At 38.2% G+C, this 21,191-nt stretch overlaps 1 protein-coding gene across 4 annotated transcripts in view; it reads right to left on the bottom strand.

Moving 5' to 3' along the window:
• The window catches only part of TPX2 (TPX2 microtubule nucleation factor), a 59,254-nt gene that overhangs the window by 22,715 nt on the left and 15,348 nt on the right, over positions 1-21,191 (bottom strand). For all 4 annotated transcript variants that reach the window (XM_046679826.1, XM_046679825.1, XM_046679829.1 and 1 more), the window contains 7 exons: positions 20,442-20,564; positions 14,239-14,365; positions 7,787-7,912; positions 6,762-6,890; positions 4,572-4,693; positions 3,443-3,594; positions 1,991-2,162 (listed from right to left, as the gene is read on the bottom strand). In XM_046679826.1, the coding sequence (XP_046535782.1) occupies positions 1,991-2,162; positions 3,443-3,594; positions 4,572-4,693; positions 6,762-6,890; positions 7,787-7,912; positions 14,239-14,365; positions 20,442-20,564 (951 nt within the window). The remainder of the gene's footprint in view (positions 1-1,990; positions 2,163-3,442; positions 3,595-4,571; positions 4,694-6,761; positions 6,891-7,786; positions 7,913-14,238; positions 14,366-20,441; positions 20,565-21,191) is intronic.

The raw sequence follows: 21,191 nt of genomic DNA, 5'->3' as shown, positions 1-21,191 counted from the left end.
AAAGTAAAAAAACTATGTCAAACCATCAATATTAAGGCTATACTACCGCTCATAGAGAATATTGATTTACCTGGCCAGGGGCAATCTTATCAATTTTCACAATTATATAGGATGAGTCCTCTATTTTAGATCTTATCACATAAGATAAGAAGATAAGGGGCCAGGTCAGTGGCACAGCAGTTAAGTGTGCACATTCCACTTTGGCAGCCCAGGTTCACCGGTTCAGATCCTGGTGCAGACATGGCACAGTGTGGCACGCCATGCTGTGGTAGGCATCCCACACATAAAGCAGAGGAAGATGGGCATGGATGTTAGCTCAGGGCCAGTCTTCCTCAGCAAAAAAGAGGAGGATTGGCAGCAGTTAGCACAGCGCTAATCTTCCGAAAAAAACAAAACAAAACAAAAGGAATTTATGAATTAAAAAAAAAAAAAATTAAAAAAAGAAAAAAGATGAGAAGATAGAAACCATGGGGCCAGCCCCACGGCCAAGTAGTTAAGTTCACACGCTCCACTGTGGCAGCCCGTGGTTTCCCCAGTTTGGATCCCGGGTGCAGGCATGACATAGCTCATCAAGCCACGTTGAGGTGGCGTCCCACATGCCACAACTAGAAGGACCCACAACTAAAAGCACACAACTATGTATTGGGGTGCTTTGGGGAGAAAAAGGAAAAATAAAATCTTTAAAAAAAAAAGAAGATAGAAACCAAATCTATTTATTTTATAAATAAGCCAGGCTTCAAGTATACATATAACCATTATTTAGCTAGAATTGTACAGTTTTAAATAAAAATTGCAGAAAATAATTCTCCTTTCTGTTTGCCAGGACCAGGATTCTAGGAGCAGGGCATATCAGACTCTAAGAATCATATATTATTTGAAAAGTCATGTTTAATATTTAAATTTCCATTAGGATAAAAAAACCATTTCATTATTTTCATAATATAAAATTTGACAAATGGCTACTGGAACATAATAACAATGCTAAGAAATGCTGTACTTAAAGGAACTTGTCTGGCTACCTACCACAGCACGGAACAATGCCTATGCAAGGACAGAAAAAATTGAGACCTTCAAAACAACCAGATTCTGCTTTATCCAGAATACCAGCCTTATGCTCCTGACAACTATTTTACACCTCTTCCATTTCTCAAATTTCTTTACCTTCCTTCTTGTGATTACTTTTATAAAGGTAGAAGCTATTAGATTAGAATCCTCTTATCTGTTCGCCACCAAATCTACAACCCACTACATTTGCACCCATTCCTCTCACTCTTCCACCCTCCTTTCAAAGAACCACCACTCCTCCTGTGCTAACTATCCCTCCCCTGGCTGCCTGCACAGGGACTTAATCATTGGTTATCCCCTTTCTCTCCTGTATCTTCCACTCCTTTCTGTCAGGGACTTCTCAGCATATGGACACGCTCTACCTATCTCCCACCTCCCTTGACTCTTACAGCTCCCTCCACATTCATAGCACTTACCACAATCTGTAATGATCTATTTGTTCACCTCTCTCACTGAATAAGAACTTGATGTTGAGTAGCACTAAATCCATTTTGTTCACTTCTATATCCCCTACACCCAACACAGTGCCTGGTGTTTAGTGGTTAAAAAATGTGTTGAGTCGCTGAACAAAAAGCACACAACCTTGAAGGAACGGAATGCCTTCATTTTCTGTAGGTGAGTAAATGCATTTCACACTCTGACACATGGCAAAGATAGCCTTGATGTGTAATGACATCTCAGGTTACCTTAATTCCCCATGGCCAATTATTGACCAGGAGGATCAAGGTGGTTCATGGGTAAAAGTGGACAGATAGCTGAGTGGTTTGAGAAATGCTCAACTATACATTGTTGTCTGCACATAGGCATATGCCATACTTTAGTTCAAAAGTAGGATTTCAAGTAAAGGCAAATTTGTGCCTAAGATGTAAGCAAAGGGAATTCTAGGGGAGGCTCCAGCGGGCTATGATATTGGTAAGAAACTTGCCTATTTCATCCTTCTTGCTCCTCAAATGGTATCTGTTAGGGGTTCGTTTATGGAAGGCTTCGACCTGCTGTGCAAGGGGCACATACGTAGAAGCTGTTTCATCAAATGTTCTTTTCTTTCCTTGGGACAGGTTGAAAGGCTTGATAATGGTGCATCCCCTAATCACTCGGGCCTGTAAAGAAAGAGTTTTTCCCAAATGAAGTGTTACAGAAGAGCTCAGAGCTACCACAAGCCACATATTCAGCACAGAGGATAAAAAAAAAGGGTCCACATAAAGCCAAGATTATTATTCTTAAGTTTGCCAGTTCTTGAGCAAGAGTTATAACTAGTCTATTCCCATCTTTTAAAAAGGGGGGGAAAGAATCTAGCACTTAACAAATTATCTGTTCTGCAATAGTACATAAGGTGATTTTTCCCAAGCAAGTTAATGTTTTGAAGAATCAAGAGCAAGTATTCTGGGGCTGGCCCGCCGGTCGAGTGGTTAAATTCACGCACTCCACTTCGGCAGCCCAGGGCTTCACCAGTTCGGATCCTGGGCGCGGACATGGCACCGTTCATCAAGCCATGTTGAGGCGGCATGCCACATGCCACAACTAGAAGAATCCATAACTAAAAATACACAACTATGTACCGGGGTGCTTTGGGAAAAAAAGGAAAAATAAAATCTAAAAAAAAAAAAAAAAAAAAGAGGAAGTATTCTTAGAATTAGAAGGGAAAAAAGCTGCAAAGGTATCCCACCCCAAATCCCTTTAAAAAAAACTGACTGGGCTTCCAGGTCTGGAGCAGGTAAGGTAGCTGTCAGATCTCTCCACACACCCTCCCTAAAACTGACTGATGAAGAAGCCTATTCTTTGGATCATTAGTTTTTACAAAACGGGTCTCTGATTGGAAACAAACTCTTCAAGGACCTATGTCACAAGGGAAGAAACACAACCCCACGGTTTAAGACTGCAAAGGACTGACTTCAACAAACAACGCTGCTGACTGCAAACACACGGAGAATTCTCAGTACTGGATTTTTATTTAGGACTGTCACTGTCCTTGTTAGTGCTCTGGTAACACAACTGCACAGGATTTAAGCGGTCCGCCCCAACCTCATTTTTCCCATAAACTCTGTTATATTTTGTACACCACTTTGCAGACACAGATGTTTTTCAAGAATTTTGTAACAGCACAAGCTGTAACGAGCCTATACCTACAATTTGCCACACATAATTCTATGCGTTTTATGTACATTCTCAATTCCGTTTTCACAGCAAGTTGGTAAGATGCTTCTCAGAGAGATAGAGTGATTTGTCCAAGGTCACAAAGCTAACAGAGGATTTAGATCTATCTTAACTCAAAAACATATGCTTCTCTTGATTGTATTACTGTAAGTAGTGACCACAAATACTCCACCTGAAATCCTCACTGAATTAGTGACAAGAATATTCATTTAGTCCATCAACTTACAGGAGATGGAGGATGCTTTCGCAGTTCAGATGTAAAGTTCACTTCCTTATACTCCTCCTGGTTCTTAGGATGTTGTTTGATTCGCTCATCTGTGCGGAAGTGGAAGTCAATCGATTTGGTTACCTGGCTCACTGATTTCTTCACAGGTTGCCCTGAGTGAGGAGCAGAGTAAAACACACATGTGACACTAAGAACAGAGAAATTAGTAAATCCTCTTTTATTCAGTCCTTTTGGTATTTCTATTATCATGGATCTAACTTTGTTCACTCTTTACATATAACGCAAAACTTGAAACAGTCCTCAGGGACACGAATACGTGTGCTTTATTCATTTATTCATTTATTCACTACTGGGTTTGCGGCCCTTCAGTCAGACACAAACCATAAAGAGGCAGCAGGGGGAGAAGAAGCCCGTTTCCCAAATGTGGTCACAGCTCTGGAGACACAGAGTAATTGGAATACTTTTGATAGGAAAAGGCATCAATTGACTCTAAAAGCACACTTAACTAAGCATCTCTAAGAGGGACACCCTGCAAACACCGGAAGTGCTTCTTCACTCCAGTAAGCAGGACTTTAGAGCTTTGACTCCACCACTAACTCTAGGCCAGAGCAAAGCAGAACTCTGACCCCTTCTGCTCCCTCAGTCACACTTTTCCTCCAGCTACAACTGGACTTGCTCAGCTTTCTGTTCCTCTGCTTAGGATAAAATGGGAAAACAACAACAAAAAACTGGCCTGCTCAATTGCTTTACTTCTGTCTCAATCCTAGTCCCTTCTTTTTCTAATACAAACAAAAAGAATTGGGAGGAAAAAGAAAGAAGGAATTAATTCTACTTGAAGAAATGAGGAAGTCCTCATGGAAAAAGGCCTCAAAAGATGGATGTGACTTCTATAGATAGAGACGGAGAGAAACAGCATGCTGTAAGAAAGGGCTAATGTATGTAAAACATTCTAGGGAATGATAATTGGGATATAAATGGTACCCATGTCCAGCCTTCTAAAGAAACACATCTTTTTATGCAGACTACCAGACAAGACAGCCGTTTTTTGCTTTAGAGACTTCAAAAATCCATACACCAAGGTTACCAGAAGCACCCCTCATAAATCAGACTCAACCAGAGCCAAGCTGACCTGCTCCTGCAAGAGCAAGTTTCTTGAATTCTTCGTTCTTTTTCCGCATCTCCATCACCTCCTGCTGCATTTTCATTCTCTTCTCCAACTCTTGCTCCTCAGTACTTTTTAGAAGCTTCCGCCTAAAGGGCAAATCAATAAAGGAGATAAGAGAGGAAAGGAGAAAGAGTCTCAATGATTCAAAATAATCTAAAGGCATTATCTAGATTAGATTTTTAACCTGTGACAAAATAACCATCAAAAACAAAAAGTAATATCTAATAAATCAATACCGAATTTGATAACACTATGAAAAAAAACCACGCACAACTTGTACTAAAATATTGAAAAAATTTAAGAAAAATTAGCTAAAATAGACTACACAAGGTATTACAAAAGAGCCACAAATTTGACTATAAAATGATTAGCTTTTATGCCAGAAGAAAAACTAAAATTAAAATAGCAGTAGGATGGGGAAAATAAGCAACAAATATGACAAAAGGTTAATGTACATAAAATATATACTGTGATACAAAGGACTTAGGAATAAAGCCAACTAGAGTTCAAATCGCAACCCTGTCATTTCACTTTCTGCCTATGTCATCTTGAGAAAACTATTTAACCTCTCTGAGCCTCAGTTTTCTTCACTGTAAAATGAGGAATATAAACACCTTCACAGAATATTTGTGACTCTTAAATTAGGTAATATTTCTGAGGTACTTGACACAGTAAAAGTTCAATTGAGAGTAGCCATTCTTAGTAATGACAACATCACTAAGACCACTTATAAATAAATAGAAAAGGAAACAGACTATTCACCCAAGCAGAAATATGGAAAAGATCTTTATAATAACAGTAATATAATCTTCAGTAGTATAATCTTGTTAGCAATCAAACAGATAAAAATCAAAATAATTTGATGCCATCAACATTATATCAAGTAAACTTGAAATTTTTTTTTTTTTTAGGAAGATTAGCCCTGAGCTAACTACTGCCAATCCTCCTCTTTTTGCTGAAGAAGACTGGCCCTGAGCTAACATTCATGCCCATCTTCCTCTACTTTACACGTGGGACACCTACCACAGCATGGCTTTTGCCAAGCGGTGCCATGTCTGCACCCAGGATCCGAACCAGCGAACCCCAGGCCGCTGAGAAGTGGAACGTGCGCACTTAACTGCTACGCCACCAGGCTGGCCCTGAAATAATTTTGAAAGCAAAAAAAATCCAAAGCACATGAGACAAGAAAATAAAATATTCATTCAAAGCTGACGGCACTGGGGCCAGACCGGTGCTGCAGCGGTTAAGTGCGCACATTCCGCTTTGGCGGCCCAGAGTTCATCGGTTTCAGATCCAGAGTGTGGACATGGCACCACTTGGCAAGCCATGCTGCGGCAGGCGTCCCACATATAAAGTGAAAGAAGATGGGCACAGATGTTAGCTCGGGGCCAGTCTTCCTCAGTGAAAAGAGGAGGATTGGCAGCAGATGTTAGCTCAGGGCTAATCTTCCTCAAAAGCTAAATAAATAAAAATTAAAAAAAAAAAGCTGACGGCACTGTAAATTCATACATTCATTTCAGAAATAAAATTGGCAATAAATATCAATAGCCATAAAACTAGTCTCACCCTTTGATAAAGGAATTTCTCTTCCCTTATCTTGAGGAGACTAAAAAAGGAAACTCAAAGAAAAGGCTCTGTATAAAGATATTCACTGATTACTTATAATAGAGAAAAATTGGAAACTGCATTTTCAACAGGAAATGGGTTAAATACAATTTGATAGAATATTAACAATCTATCAAAAAAGGATAAATGTGAAGATTTTGTAGCAGTACAGAAAAAAAGAAAATATGGCAAGTGAATAAAGTAGAATTCAAAGGTTGTTTATACATGATTGTGAAAATATGTATCTTACTTGAGTAAAGACGAGAAGGGAGCTTGGCAAAATAAAAACTGTTCAATTTGGTAGTAAGAACCTTCACTAACTTTTTCCTTTTATATTTCTTTTAATTTGCTTTAATAGTATCTTTTTCTCAATGTTTAAGACTTGAGTACTCACCAGGACATGAAACAATTCACCTCACCATGGTTACAGTTTTAGGAGTTTCCCAAAGCTTAGGTACAAGCTCCACGTGCACCAAAACAGACTGCAGATGTACCCATTTGTCATTTTACTCTATTGACTCTCAAGTTAAATTCAGGAAAGAAGCATACCTTACAGGTGGTATACAAGACACAGTATGTCTGCTCTTGACCTTCTGTGGGGAAGACTCATTCTTTTCAGAAGTATCTTGATGAGCATTGCCTTCTTCCTCTTCCTCTGGCTTCTTTTTATTGCTAGAACTTTTGTTCAAAAGGACAAAAAAAATCCCCTCAATTCCCTAAAGCATGCCCAGCTCTACCCTCCTCCCCAAATCTACCACATATGGCTTAAATTTTCTCATTCCTTAGGACAAGAAGCATGCTTCAACTGCAAGATTCTTCCAAGAGTATCATCAGATCACACATACCAACGGCTACCACAGGTAAACTTTGAGAACACCATCAGAAGCCAAGGTAAGAGTTGTCTGCTGATGGTTCAGCAGGGTAGGGAGGGATTCCAACCGCTCATCATCAAATACACAAACGGCAGACAGCTAGGTGCCTTCCCAATATCTATTCCACTTTCTTTCTTACTAATAGAACTCCAATTTTGTTAGGGGTGGCAACATACAAAGGCAAAAGTATTGTACTTGCTTCAATAGCCTCTACTGCAACTAGAGGGTATCCAAGTGACACAGTTGGGCAACACATATGTAACAAGGGTTTCTGGAAAATATTTCACTTTTGTGACATGAGTGCTGTCCCTCTTCTTTTGCCATAGTCTCCTTCTTCTTCTCTTGAACGGGGATGTGATAGCTAGAGATATAGCAGCTATCATGTGAGAATGAGGCAATAAGCACAAGGAAGAAGCTAAGAAACATAGAGCAGCCATCTTGAGCAACAAGTATGAAAAAAAAGCTAAGAATCACAGAGATGCTGCCCTGGCAATTTTTAGTCACTGAACGAAAGCCAACAGCAAACCAACTTCTGTGAAGCAAATAAATCACTATTCTTTAAAACATTCTAGCTGAATAGGCTATTACTTACAGTAAAATACAGTCCTAACTGATAAGCATAAGAACAAGCACCGTGTATTCTGCTTGCTATTAACTACAGGAGCCAACAACTGACAAGTGACAGAAGCTGTGGCTACTTACACTTTCATTTTTTTGGAGGGTAGAATCTCATTGATCACAGGAGTAGCACATCTCTTGGCTTTCATTTTTACATGGTGTTTTTCTTTCTGTTCCAAATCCTTCTGAGCAGAGAGTCTAACAGATCTTCTGTGGTAGAGGAATTGACAAAATTTGTGTGAAATGAATACATCTATTACAGATACATAAGGTTCCTCAGAAATGTGAAATTCTGTCAAACTGCAAAGGGCTATACAAAGTTTAGTGGGATCCTTTCCACTCTAAAAATCTAATTTCTCCTTGTCTTACTGATAGTTTTTGAAATTTCATCATAAAATATTGGTACTTAAATGCATTTTGGTGTTTACAATTAGACCTCAATAAAGCTGATTTTTTTTTTTCTTTAAAGGCACTGGCAATCACCTAGTACAACTCCCTCCTTTTATAGGTAAAAGTAAGAAAAGATGTTACATAGCTAAATGCTGTCAGGCTTGAAATTAGATATCAGATCTCCTGGAAATTGACTAAGATATTTATTTTCTCCTTTTTCTTTTAGCCACACCCCCCCTTTCCATGTTAAACTGTAACACATACCAAAAAGTAAACAAAACAACAATTAAGTTAAATGATTACAAAGTGAAGACTCATGAAATCACCTCCTAGGCTAAGAAACAGAACACTGGAAGTAGCTGCTATCTTGACTTGTTTTATGGTAATCATTACTTTTTCTTTATCATTTTACTATATAAACATGCATTCCATAAACACAGTATATTCATTTGGACAGAAAACAAAAAACAAACAGAAAACTTTATATAACAAATCAGACTACTACAAGTATTTTTTTCTGTCTGATTTATTTCACTCAACATTAGGTTTGTGAGGTTCAACCACGTTGATTCTTGTAGCTTTAATTCACTGATTGTCAATGCTGTCTAACATTTATTGTAGGAATGTACTGCTATTTACCCAGTCTACTGTTGATTCTGTATGTCTCTCAGTGCACATGTTGCTGTTGGGTATGTTAAGTCATAAGATTGCTAGGTCACAGGACATTGGTTATGTCAACTGAAGTTGTCTCCAAAGTGCTTATACCACTTTATGCTTACACTGGCAAGATTATAAGAGTCTGCTTTGTTCTACATCCTCCTGAACATTTGGTATTGTCAGATGATTTAATTTTAGCCATATTAGTTGGTATGTAGTAGAACCTCATTGTGGTTTTAATTTGCTTTTCCCTGATTAACAGTAAGCCTGAGCAACTTTTCATGTTTATTGGTCACTTGGTTATCCTCTTTCATAAAGTGCTAGTTCAAGTCTCTTGCTTGTTTTCTACTGAGTTGTCAATCCTTTTCTAATTGATCAGTAAGAATTCTTTATGTACTACGAATATGAACCCTTTGTAGATTTTATGTGTTACAAATATTTCTCCCACTGTGGGGGTAGGATTTTTACTCTCTTTATGGTATCATTTGATTAGATAAATGTGCTCAAATACATCAAACTCCATCCCCCATTATGGCCAGGGCTTTGCTGTGTGTATCCAACTTAAGAAATCTTTCCTTATTCCAAGGTCATGAAGATATATTTTCCTATACTTCCTTATACGAGTTTTTTCTTTTTTTCCCCCTGCTTTATTTCCCAACCCGCACCCCCCCCCCCCCCCCCCCCCCCCCCCACGCCGCCGCCGGTACATAGTTGTCTATCTTAGTTGCAGGTCCTTCTAGTTGTGCAATGTGGGACGCTGCCTCAACGTGGTCTGACGAGCGGTGCCATGTCCGCGTCCAGGATCCAAACCCTGGGCCGCCGCAGCGGAGCACGCGAACTTAGCCACGGAGCCGGCCCCTTCCTTATACGAGTTTTAGCTTTCGTATTTAGATCTACAATCCCTCTAGAACTCTTTTCTATGGAGTGAGGTAGGGGCCAAGCTTCATTTTGTTCTATTTAGATATCCATTGTCCAAGCATTATTTTTTGAAGGGTGGGGGGCGGGGGGGACATTCTTTCCCCATAGGTCTGTAGTACCACCTTTGTCATATATCTCCATATACTGGAGAGTGAGTTACTCTTTGATTCCACTACTGTCATTGATCCTTAAGTAATACACAAAGCTTTAATTTCTGTAGCTTTATAAAATGCCTTGATATCTAATAGACACTTGAAAAGTATCTTGGTTATTCTTGGACTTTTGCATTTCTGCATAAATTTTGGCATCAACTTATCAATGTCCAAAATGAAAACCATTGGGATTTTTATGGGTATTGCACTGAATCTACAGATCAGTTAGGAAGAATTGACATCTTTACACTATTGAGTCTCCCAATCCATGAATATGGTATATCCTGCCATTTATTTAGATTTTGTTTAATTTCTCACACTTCCTGTATAGAAGTCCTAAACACTATAAGAGATTATTTGATTTTCAAATTTTTATGCTATTGCATAGAGTACCTAATTTTCAAATCTTTATTATGGAGAATTTCAAACATATTAAAAAATGAAGAGAATAATATAATAAGCTGCCAGGTACTCATCATTCAGCTTCAAAAATTATCAACTCATAGCCAATCATGTATCAATTTTCCCTTTATCATTCCCCTAGATTTTGAAGCAAATCCCAAATTTCATATCTTTTAATTGCAAATATTTTCATATTAATCCCCAAAAGAAAGTAGTCATAAAAAAAATATGGAGTAATGAAGAGTGAATTCATCAGGCAAATCTACCTGCATTTTACTACAAAATGTATACAAAATAGAAAAAAATGACTATTTGAAGGGACTGGAAAAAGTAACCAAAAGCAGGCAGAAAGCAGAAGAACGTGAATCCATGAAAAACAGCAACTGCAAAGGATAAGAATTATGAATTAGTAGCTTTTTTGCCTGAAGGTGTTCCCCAAATGTGGCAGCTCCAGCAGCAGAAAACTTCAGTCTCACTTGCTATGGATAACAGAAGATAGAATCAAGGCTAGGACAGCAGCTGGAAATCTAGGTGGAAAATTCTGGAAGTGAAAGATGCACAGAAAAGGTGTCACCCAAAATCTGAACAAAAACTCCACAAATTCTTGCTTGACTGCTAAACTATGCATGTTTAAGAGAGACCTAGGGGGCGCAACGAAAAAGCAAGCAGAATCTCGTGAGCTATCCATCCTTAAAAGATATTACTGCAGGACTGGCCCAGTAGCATAGTGGTTAAGTTCACGCTCTGCTTTGGTGGCCCAGGGTTCACAGGTTCAGATCCCTGGTGCAGACCTAGCACCACTTACCAAGTCATGCCGTGGCAGCATCCCACATAAAATAGAGGAAGACTGGTACAGATGTTAGCTCAGTGACAATCTTCCTCAAGCAAAAAGAGGAGGATTGGTAACAGATCTTAGCTCAGGGCCAATCTTCCTCACAGAAAAAAAAAAGAGAGAGAGAGAGAGAGACATTACTGCACTAGGAAGACTAGTGAGTTTGCTGCTTTTTTTATTAAGTGAGTCCCCAATGTGTATACAGTAGGATGGCACAAAGCTAAAGTCTACTAGCTTGAGATGTCAGAAGACAAACATCAGGGCTGGCAAAATACCTGGAAATTTAGAGGCAAAACTCCACAAGCAAGAGAACCACAGAGAGAATGAACACTTAAACCTGAGTATAAACTCTACTCAAAATCTTGGCTGACCACGAAACTTCACAGGCACAGGGGAGACTTCAGGAAGCCAGAATGAAAAAACGGCAGATATACGAATGGCCAATAATCACATGAAAATATGACTGATATCATCAGTCATCAGAAAAATGCAAATGAAAAACACAATGAAATATCATTAGAAAGACTGGTAATACCGAGTGTTGGTAAGGATATGGAGCAACAAACTCTTATATTGCTACTGGGAATGTATAATGGTACAGTCACTTTGGAAAACATTCTGGCTGTTTCTTATAAACATAAACTTTACAGTACGGCCCAGCAATTCCATTCCTAGGTATTTACCCAAGAGAAACACATGTCCTCCCAAAGACGTATAAGCAACTACTCATAGCAGCTTTATTCATAATAGCCCCAAACTGGGAACAACTCAAATGTCCATCAACCAGTGAATGGATTAAATATACTGTGGTATATCCATTCAATAGAATTTATTATCAGCAACAAAAAGAAATAAAATACTAACACATGCCATGAGATATGGATGAATCTCAAAAGCACACGCCAAGTAAAAGAAGTCAAATATAAAAGAGTACATACTATATAATTCCATTTATAAAAACACCTAGAACAGGCAAAGTTAATCTATCGTGACAGAAATCAGAACAGTGGTTGCCTCTGGGTGGGAGAGTGAGAAGGCAGAAAGAGCTGTAAGGATTGACTGTAAAAGGGTAGGGATGAGGGAAATTTCTGAGGTGATGGAAATGTTCTGTATATTTTGATTGTTATGGGTGCATGGTGGTATACATTTGTCAAAACTAATCAGACTGTACACAAGATCTGTACATTTTACTATATGCAAATTATACCCCAATAAAATTAGTTAATTTTAAAAAGCGGACTGGGAATCATAAAAATTAGAGAGAAGGCAAAGCATATGAAGACATGACCATTTTGGACCATTACTTAAATTCAACATACAATGAAGTTATAAAGTCAAGAGAATTACTTGGTGTCTTTAGGGAGAAATGGCTAAGGGATGAGATTCCAAAAACTAAAACATGTATTTGTATTAAAGCAACACCTCCATGGAAAAATTATTACTACAGACTACAGCCTTGTTAATGCTTAACTATTCTGTGTCAAACAAGTTTTGGCCATCTTTTAGCCTACCCATGGAAACTATGTGAAAATAGAACAGTAGGGAATTTGTATGATTATCTACACTTCCTAGTCCATCCGCTGTTCCTTTCTAGATTACGTATCTTTGGACTAAGATAAATATCAGATCTGAGACAAGTGGCACTAATGTTTTTTACCTCTTATTACGCATTCCCATAATGCAGTATCATTTAAAAAGTACTGTCACATATCATCTTATTTGGATCTTTCTTATAGTAAGCCTGAGAAATATGATTATTCTCAGTAAACTGAAGTTTTTGAGTGGTAGATGTACCTGCCTTCAAAACAAAACAAAAAACCACTCACTGTGGCTGGTTAAGTGGTATACTGGTTAAGTTTGGTGCATTCTGCTTTGGCAGCCCAGGTTCATGGGTTAGGATCCCAGGCACAGACCTACACCACTTGTCAGCCACGCTGTGGTGGTGACCCACATATGAAGTAGAGGAAGATTGGCACAGATGTTAGCTCAGAGCTAATCTTCCTCAACAAAAAAAATAATTAAGAAAAAAACCATTCAGGCCTTCTGACTCTCAGAGCACCTGGTTTCCTGCCATACCATCATTTCCAAAAAGCATTCCAGAATTCGTTTAGGATGAGGGACAATTTTATACATATATAAAATGGAGATGCCAAGACACTAACACTTTTTTGTATTCTGAAGGAATCTGTAGGATACTGATTCGCTTTTCCATAGGTCTCACTTCAAACTCTAAACATGGAACAGAAATCATAGAATCAACCAATAGCAATCTCTTAAGATTCCTGTGATGTATACCTAGCTGGTTGAAATTTCATAAATTCTTTGATTAAAATGAGCTTCTTTACCAGAGAAGATTAGAAAAAGCTTGCATAATACCATCCTCAAAAGTTGATATCCTTGTGGCAGCATGAGCCTTTGCAAAGGATAACTTCATCACTTCTGAGCAATATTAAATACTCTGCCATTCCTCTTCCTTGAGGATATTCTAGGTGACACTAAAGTGTAAAGCAATAAACTGTCCTGCAATTTAAACATGATGGTGGTGGGAATTATTAGACGGCAGAAGTTTTAAAAAACCTAATTTGAATAGATAAGCTTTTGATTAGTGCCTTGTGAAGGCAACTAATATTAAGATTGACAGCTCTCAAACACTGTGTTTTTATTATCAAAAAGAGGATACTGATGCAAAATGCAACAAAGACATGAGATGTTCTGAGATCGCTAGTGCCAAGATTGCAGCTTAACCCACACATCTTTCCATTTGTTCATTCATCAAGTATTTATTCAGCTTCTGCTCCTACAGGACACTGTTAGGCACTAGGGATATATGACACTTGCCCTTATAAAGTTTACCGACAACCTATAAACAGGGGAAAAAAATCTGTCAAAATCCACATGAATAAATGTAAAATTACAACCCATGTTGATGGTGCAAACAGCAAGGGCTTTGGAACCAAGCTGATCAGTTTGAATCCTGGCTCTAAAATAGACTTGGCTTGGGCAAGCAACTTAGTACCCCTGAGCCCTTGTCTGTAAATTAAGCATATAACCTACAACTCACACATGTTATGAAGATTAAATAAGGTGACATAAAGAGTCTACAAAAGATGAGACAAAGTAGGTGCTCTGTTCAGTTTGAACATTATTTATATAACCACCACTTTTGAGCCCCAAAACAATCTTACCTCTGAGGCTGGGCTGGAATATTTTTTGATGTAGCTCCCTCGACTTCCAGGGAAGAACAAGCATTTGATGGAATCGACTGTTCCACCAGATTTTCTTTTTCTGCCTCTTTGTAGTAAGTGTTGTCAACTGTAGGACAGCAAAAACTAGTCAGCACTCAAATCCCAAGGAAATAAGTTGGAGATGAGAGACACATCTATATATATGTGACTTAATAGAGAATTCTAGGTTAACAATTTTATCTATGTGTGTATGTCTGTATATATAGCCATCCTAAGCAGTGGAACCTTTAGTTCCAGTGGAATCTTACACAAAAGACCAATTTATAAAACCTACTTTGGTTGAAGCAGAAATGAAGTATCCAGGGCCCTGCCTATTTGTCAGCCTAAGAAACTATCTCAGAAAAAAAAATACCAAACATTTCCTCATGACATTTTATTTATTTATTTTTTTTAGATTTTATTTTTCCTTTTTCTCCCCAAAGTGCCTCTGGTACATAGTTGTATATTTTTAGCTGTGGGTCCTTCTAGTTGTGGCATGTGGGATGCTGCCTCAGCATGGCTTGATGAGCAGTGCCATGTCCACGCCCAGGATGTGAACCGGTGAAACCATGGGCCGCTAAAGTGGAGCGTGGGAACTTAACCACTCAGCCACGGGCCGGCCCCTCCTCACGACATTTTAAAAAGATAAAATTCTGGGGCCGGCCCAGTGGCGCAAGTGGTTAAGAGCTCATGTTCTGCTTCAGCGGCCCAGGGTTCGCTGGTTCGGATCCTGGGTACGGACCTATGCACCGCTTGTCAAGCCATGCTGTGGCAGGCACCCCACATAAAATAGAGGAAGATGGGCACGGATGTGAGCTCAGGGCCAGTCTTTCTCAGCAAAAAGAGGAGGATCAGCCTCAGATGTTAGCTCAGGACTAATCTTCCCCCCCCCAAAAAAAGAAAGATAAAATTCTGAAATTTTCCGTAGAGAAAAAGAAGTCACCTAAGATGTAAGGAAAATAGGATAAGCTGAACTCCTTATCAGCAACACAGAATGATAGAAGATGAAAGAACAATGCCTTCAAAGTAGCCAAGAAAAAAATTTTTTAATCTACAGTTCTATATTAAGTCAAACTTTCAATCGTATACGAAGGCAGAACAGAACCATTTTCAAACATGTGAGAACTCCAAGTTCTCTTCTCCTGCACCTAATCTAAGGAAGTTCCCTAAGGATGTACTCCTGCAAAATGAAGTACAAATGAAAGAATATAAGTAAGAAGACATAAGATCCAGGAAACTAGGCAGCAAAGATATCAAGGAAAATAATGCCCTCCAAAAAAACACAGCAGTTATATTTCCAAGGATCATTGTCCAATATGAAGCAAGCTAAGTATGACAAAACTTTAAGTAATTGACAAAGTTTAAAGAAAAGAGAATCTACCTGACCTCGCTGGCAGGATCATCTTTATGTCGCCCAGGGGCTGTGACAATGGAACTGAGGAGAACCAAGCAGAACTGAGAAGGAATGCAGTTGCATCACACTAACTGACCGGGCATTGAACAATATTTACATAATCATAAAAACGTAAATATTTCTCATATAATCATTTTATCAGGCATTATGGGTGTAACCGCCAGTTCAACTTAAAACAGCAAGCGTTAAAAGATGTAGCCTTTGAGAAAGGGGACTGGTAATAGGGGTGGGAAGGGGAAGGAGATATTTTATCAAAAAGTATTCTGATGATACCATGGCCACCATGAAATAGAAACAGAAAAAAGTGCTAAGAGAATAATAAAAAGGAACAATCAAGTAAAGACTTCATGGAGGAAATAGCATTTGATGGTATAGCTTATAAACTGAGCGTTGATAAAAGATGAAAACTCCAACCAGATAAAGGAGAAGAAAAGTCAGGCCATGAAAACACATTTCATGTATTATTTATTCCAGAGAACAATCATTTGGCTCATTCTCTAAAGAAATTTTTTTTCTGGAGGGGAGAAAAAGACATAGAAATAAAAAAATGATAGTATATTATGTCAAGGCTACAATAGAAGCGCTTATCCCAATTAAAAGGCAAAGATAATTATATTAAACTAAAAAATCCAGAACAAACTATATCCTGCCTACAAAAAATACACTTAAAATATAAAGACACATCATGCTAACACTAATCAAAAGAAAGCTGGAGTGCCCATATTAATATCAGACAAAGCAGATTTCAGAACAAAGAATATCATCAGAGATAAAGAAGATCATTTCAAAATGATAAAGAGGTCAATTCCTCAAGATGACAAAACAACCTAAATATTTATGTATCTAATGAGAAATGCTTCAAAATACTTCATGTATTACAAACTACAAGGAGAAATAGACAAATCCATAATTATAGTCTGAAATTTCAATACCTCTCTCTCTAACAGAGGGAATAAGTTGACAGAAAAATCAGTAATATAGTAGGCATAAATAATATATAAGTGAATATGCGTGGCTGTATTCCAATAAAACTTCATTTACAAAAATATGTTCTGCTCAACTCATCAAGATGTAACAATTATAAACATATATGTACCTAACAACAGAGTCCCAGATACATGAAAGAACAACGGAAAAAACTGAAGGGAGAAATAGATAATTCAACAATAATCATTGAAGACTTCAATATCCCCACTTTCAATAATGGATAGAACAATTAGATATAAGATCAATAAGGAAATAGAAGACTTGAGCAACACAATCAACCAACTTGACCCAAATTACATTTATGTAACTCTCCACCCAATGACAGCAGGATACATATTCTTTTGAAGTGTACACAAAATATTTACCAATCAGACCATATTCTGGGCCATAAAACAAGTCTCAATACATTGAAAAGGATTCAAGTCACACAGGTATGTTCTTTGACCACAGTGGAATTAAATCCCTCAAGAAATCAATAACAGAAAAGATTTCTGGAACCCCCTGCCCAAATATTTGGAAATTAAATACATTTCTAAGTAACACAATAGGTAACTTGCAACTAATAGATAAATAAGTCCTGGAGATCAAAGATCTCAAAAGGGAAATTAAAAGTATTTCGAGTAGAAAGAAAATGAAAACACAGCACATCAAATTTGTGGGATGCCACTAAAGCAGTACTTAGGGAGGAATTTATAGCAGTAAACACATTAAAAAAGAAAGATCTCAAATCAATGACTTCAGTTGCCACGGTGAGAAACTGAAAAAAAAAAAAAAAAAGCATATTAGACGCAAATTAAGTAGAAGGGGAATAACAAAGATCAGAATGGAAACCAATGAAACAGGAAACAGAAAAACAGGAAAAAAAAAATCAATGAAACCAAAAGCTAGTTCTGTGAGATTAATAAACATTGATAAATCTCTAGCCAGACTGATTAGGAAAATAAAGAGTCAACACAAATTACCAACATCATGAATGAGAGAAGTGACACCACTACAGAATCTATAAATATTAAAAGGATAATAAGGAAACATTATAAATGACGTTTTGCCTATAAATTCAACAAGTTAGATGAAATGGACAAATTACCAAAGCTAGCAAAAGCTCCCTCCAGAAGAAACAGATCATCTATATCTGTTAAAGAAGGTGAATTTGTAGTCAAAAACCTTCCTACAAAGAAAACTCCAGACCCAGATGTCTCCACTGGTGAATTCTACCAAGGATTTAAGAAAGATATAATATCAATTCTACACAAACTCTTCCAGAAAAATGAAGAAAAGGGAATATTTATAGAGTAAGGCCAGCATTACTCTATCAAAATCAAACAAAAGCATCACAAGAATGGAAAAATACAGAATGATATCCCTCATGAATAACAGAGGCAGAAATTCTTAACAAAAATGTAGCAAACTGAACCTAAAAATACATAAAAAGAAAAACACCATCATGACCAATTGGAGTTCATCCCAGAAATACAAGGTTGGCTTAACATTGGAAAATCAGTGTAACTCAACATATTAATAGACTGGAAAAAGAATCATATAAATCATCTCAATATATGCAGAAAACGCATTTGACAAAATCTAGCATCTATTACTGATAAAAATTATCAGCAAAACAGGAATAGAAGGGAACTTTCTCAGCCTGATAAAGGGTATCTATGAGAAAACTACAGTTAACACCATACTTAATGGTGGAAGCCTGAATGCTTTTGCCCTAAGATCAGGAATAAAACAAGCACGTCTACTCTCTCTACTCCCATCCAACATCCTACTAAACGTTCTAGTCAGTGCAATAAGCAAGAAAAAGAAATAAAAGGCATATTCGCAGATGACGGGATCATCTATGTAGAAATCTGATGGAATCTACAAAAAAGCTACTAAAGCTAATAAATGAGTTTAGAAGGTTGGAGGATAGGGGCCGGCCTGGTGGCATAGGGGTTAACTTTGTGTCCTCCGCTTCAGCGGCCTGGGGTTTGTGGGTTCAGATCCCAGGCGCAGACCTACACACCACTCGTCAAGCCATGCTCTGGTGGCATCCCACATACAAAATAGATGAAGATTGGCACAGATGTTAGGTCAGCAACAATTTTCCTCAAGCAAAAAGAGGAAGATTGACAATAAGATGCTAGCTCAGGGCCAATCTTCCTCACCAAAGGGAAAAAAAAAGAAGAAGAAGAAAAGAAGGTTGCAGGATAAAAGATCAATATATAAAAATTAATTTTATTTCTTTGTATTAGCAACATAGTAGGAAAATGAAATTAAAATAGAGGTATGAGGGCCAGCCCCTATGGCCTAGTGGTTTAAGTTCAGCATGCTCCACTTCTGTGGGCTGGGTTCAGTTCCCAGGCATGGAATCACACTATTCATCTGTCACTGGCCATGCTGTGGTGGCAGCTCACATAAAAAAGCAAGAGGCAGATCAGCAACAGATGTTAGCTCAGGATGCATCTTCCTCAGAAAAAAAAAAAAGAGGTATGAAGAGCACTCTAAGAACACAAATAAGAGGAATTAGAGAAAAAAGAATATTTGAGCTGGACCTTGAATGATGAGTAGGAACTTTTCAGTTAGAGTAAGGGTATTCTAGGCAGATTGAACAGCACTAATAGACAGGTGGGAATGTGCACTAAGAACATAAAGACTCTGAGGAGTCTAAGGAGCATGCATATAAGCAGTGTGCATGGTCTTTGTCACAGAATAGGCCTAGCAGAGGTCTCTTGCTTTGGGGCCTACTGTTAACAAAACAGCCTTAAAAAGAAAGTGGTCCAGAAAAACTACGTAACATTACATCCCCCTTTCAATTCAAGAAGAGCACAAAGACCATCAAAGCAACAGAAAATCTGCCACACTTAATGAACTGATGAAATTCACCCAAGAATACAGTGCTCAGGCCACAGGCCACAGGCATTCCATGCTCATCAAGTAAAACATGCCACACAGCTCTAATCCCTCGTGCAAAAAAGATGGATGCAAAAGTTCAGGGTCTTTGTCCAGATCCTGAATCCAACAGATATCATCTGTACTCATGAATTATTTCAAAGTCAGCCCAGCTGCTCAGACTCTGCAAACTAGAGAGGTCCACTGAAAACACAGCTATTTCCCTGATATGGCTCCTCCAGTTAATAGTGTAACTGAGGTCAATTTCAGATTTACCCATAAGAGTAATTTTCAAATGCTCTAAATCGATTGTAGTGGTGGTTACACAACAACTCTATGAATACACTATAAAAAAAACATGAAAGGTACACTTTAGGTGAATTGTATACATGAATTATATATAAATATAGCTGTTATTTCGAGAAAAAACCATTTTCAAGGATTTATGACCTCTTAAACAATGCTTCTTTTGTTCTGACCAAATAGACAATATCCTGCAGATTTAGTAACCACCAGTTTAAATGTCATCATCTTTTAAAATCAGATACATGACTCAAAGAATTCTTGTACAATGGCAAGCAGTACATTCTTCTCTCCTGCTCTTTTGTTTCCCAGCCAGACCCAGGTTAGGTTACATTAAATCTTGTCATGAAAAGAAAACAGCTATGTTTCTGGCAATAAAATTCTATGTTAGCTTAAGTTTCAAGAAATTTAACAAAAAAAAAGTGTAGCGCATCATTAGTTGCACCTTCACCATGAAATAAATTAGCCCATTTCACCAATAATAAACCAAAGGATACAGCATTCAGGTAATTCCTCAGATCCCTCAGGCAGGCTCCTAGTTCCATCATTCTGCCAAGGAGCTTTTTTTAAAGATGTTCTTTCTTACCTGGTCTCAAAGGTGTGACAATAGCTTGCTGAGGATTAGCCTTCCTCAGCGGAGTTTTGCCCTGAAAAAGCCCTCTTGTCCCGTTCTTCCCAGGAAATTTATTCTCCAAATTGGCCTTCTCCTCTGTGAAAAGGTAAGAGCATTGTCATCTAACAATCAGCAAGGAAGCAAAATAAATCAGGGCCGCGCGCTTAAAACGCGGCCTTAAAGCCCCTACCGGTGCACTTCTAACTCATTTGGCAAAGGAAATGAGTACACATTATACATCAGAGATAGAGACTGTAAAAACTCTCACTAAAACATTGGCAACACTGAATAATGTATTCTAGAAGAGGAGGAGTGCAGACTCTGCTTTGTAAACAGCTCCTTATCTTTGCCTGATACACGTTCAGGATCATACAAGCGCGAGCTGGCCTTATCCACCACCTAATACATCATGTTCCTCTCAAATCAAACTGTAGCCACCAAGATCTACAGGACTTACAAGGGACACCTTATAGTCTATTTGAGGTGAGGTTCTTTCTCAGCTGGGGTGGTAAGAGGGGAGTGGAGGGTGTGTGAGGACAGAATAGAACCAGGCTCTCTCAAGGATTTTTACCTTAGGTTAAAGTCAGCTGTGCCTGAAAGTCAGCACAAAGCAGAGAAATGTCTCTTCTACCAACAGCCTACTGATAGAAGCTTCAGGAATGCAGTGAGCCCCAGGAATAACACTGTGCATATACACTGATTGCAACTGTGTAAAAAGATGTG

Source organism: Equus quagga, chromosome 12 (genome assembly GCF_021613505.1).
Source record: "Equus quagga isolate Etosha38 chromosome 12, UCLA_HA_Equagga_1.0, whole genome shotgun sequence".
Lineage (NCBI taxonomy): Eukaryota > Metazoa > Chordata > Mammalia > Perissodactyla > Equidae > Equus > Equus quagga.
Note: the sequence above shows the minus strand (reverse complement) of the source record. Positions and strands in the feature narration are given on the sequence as shown.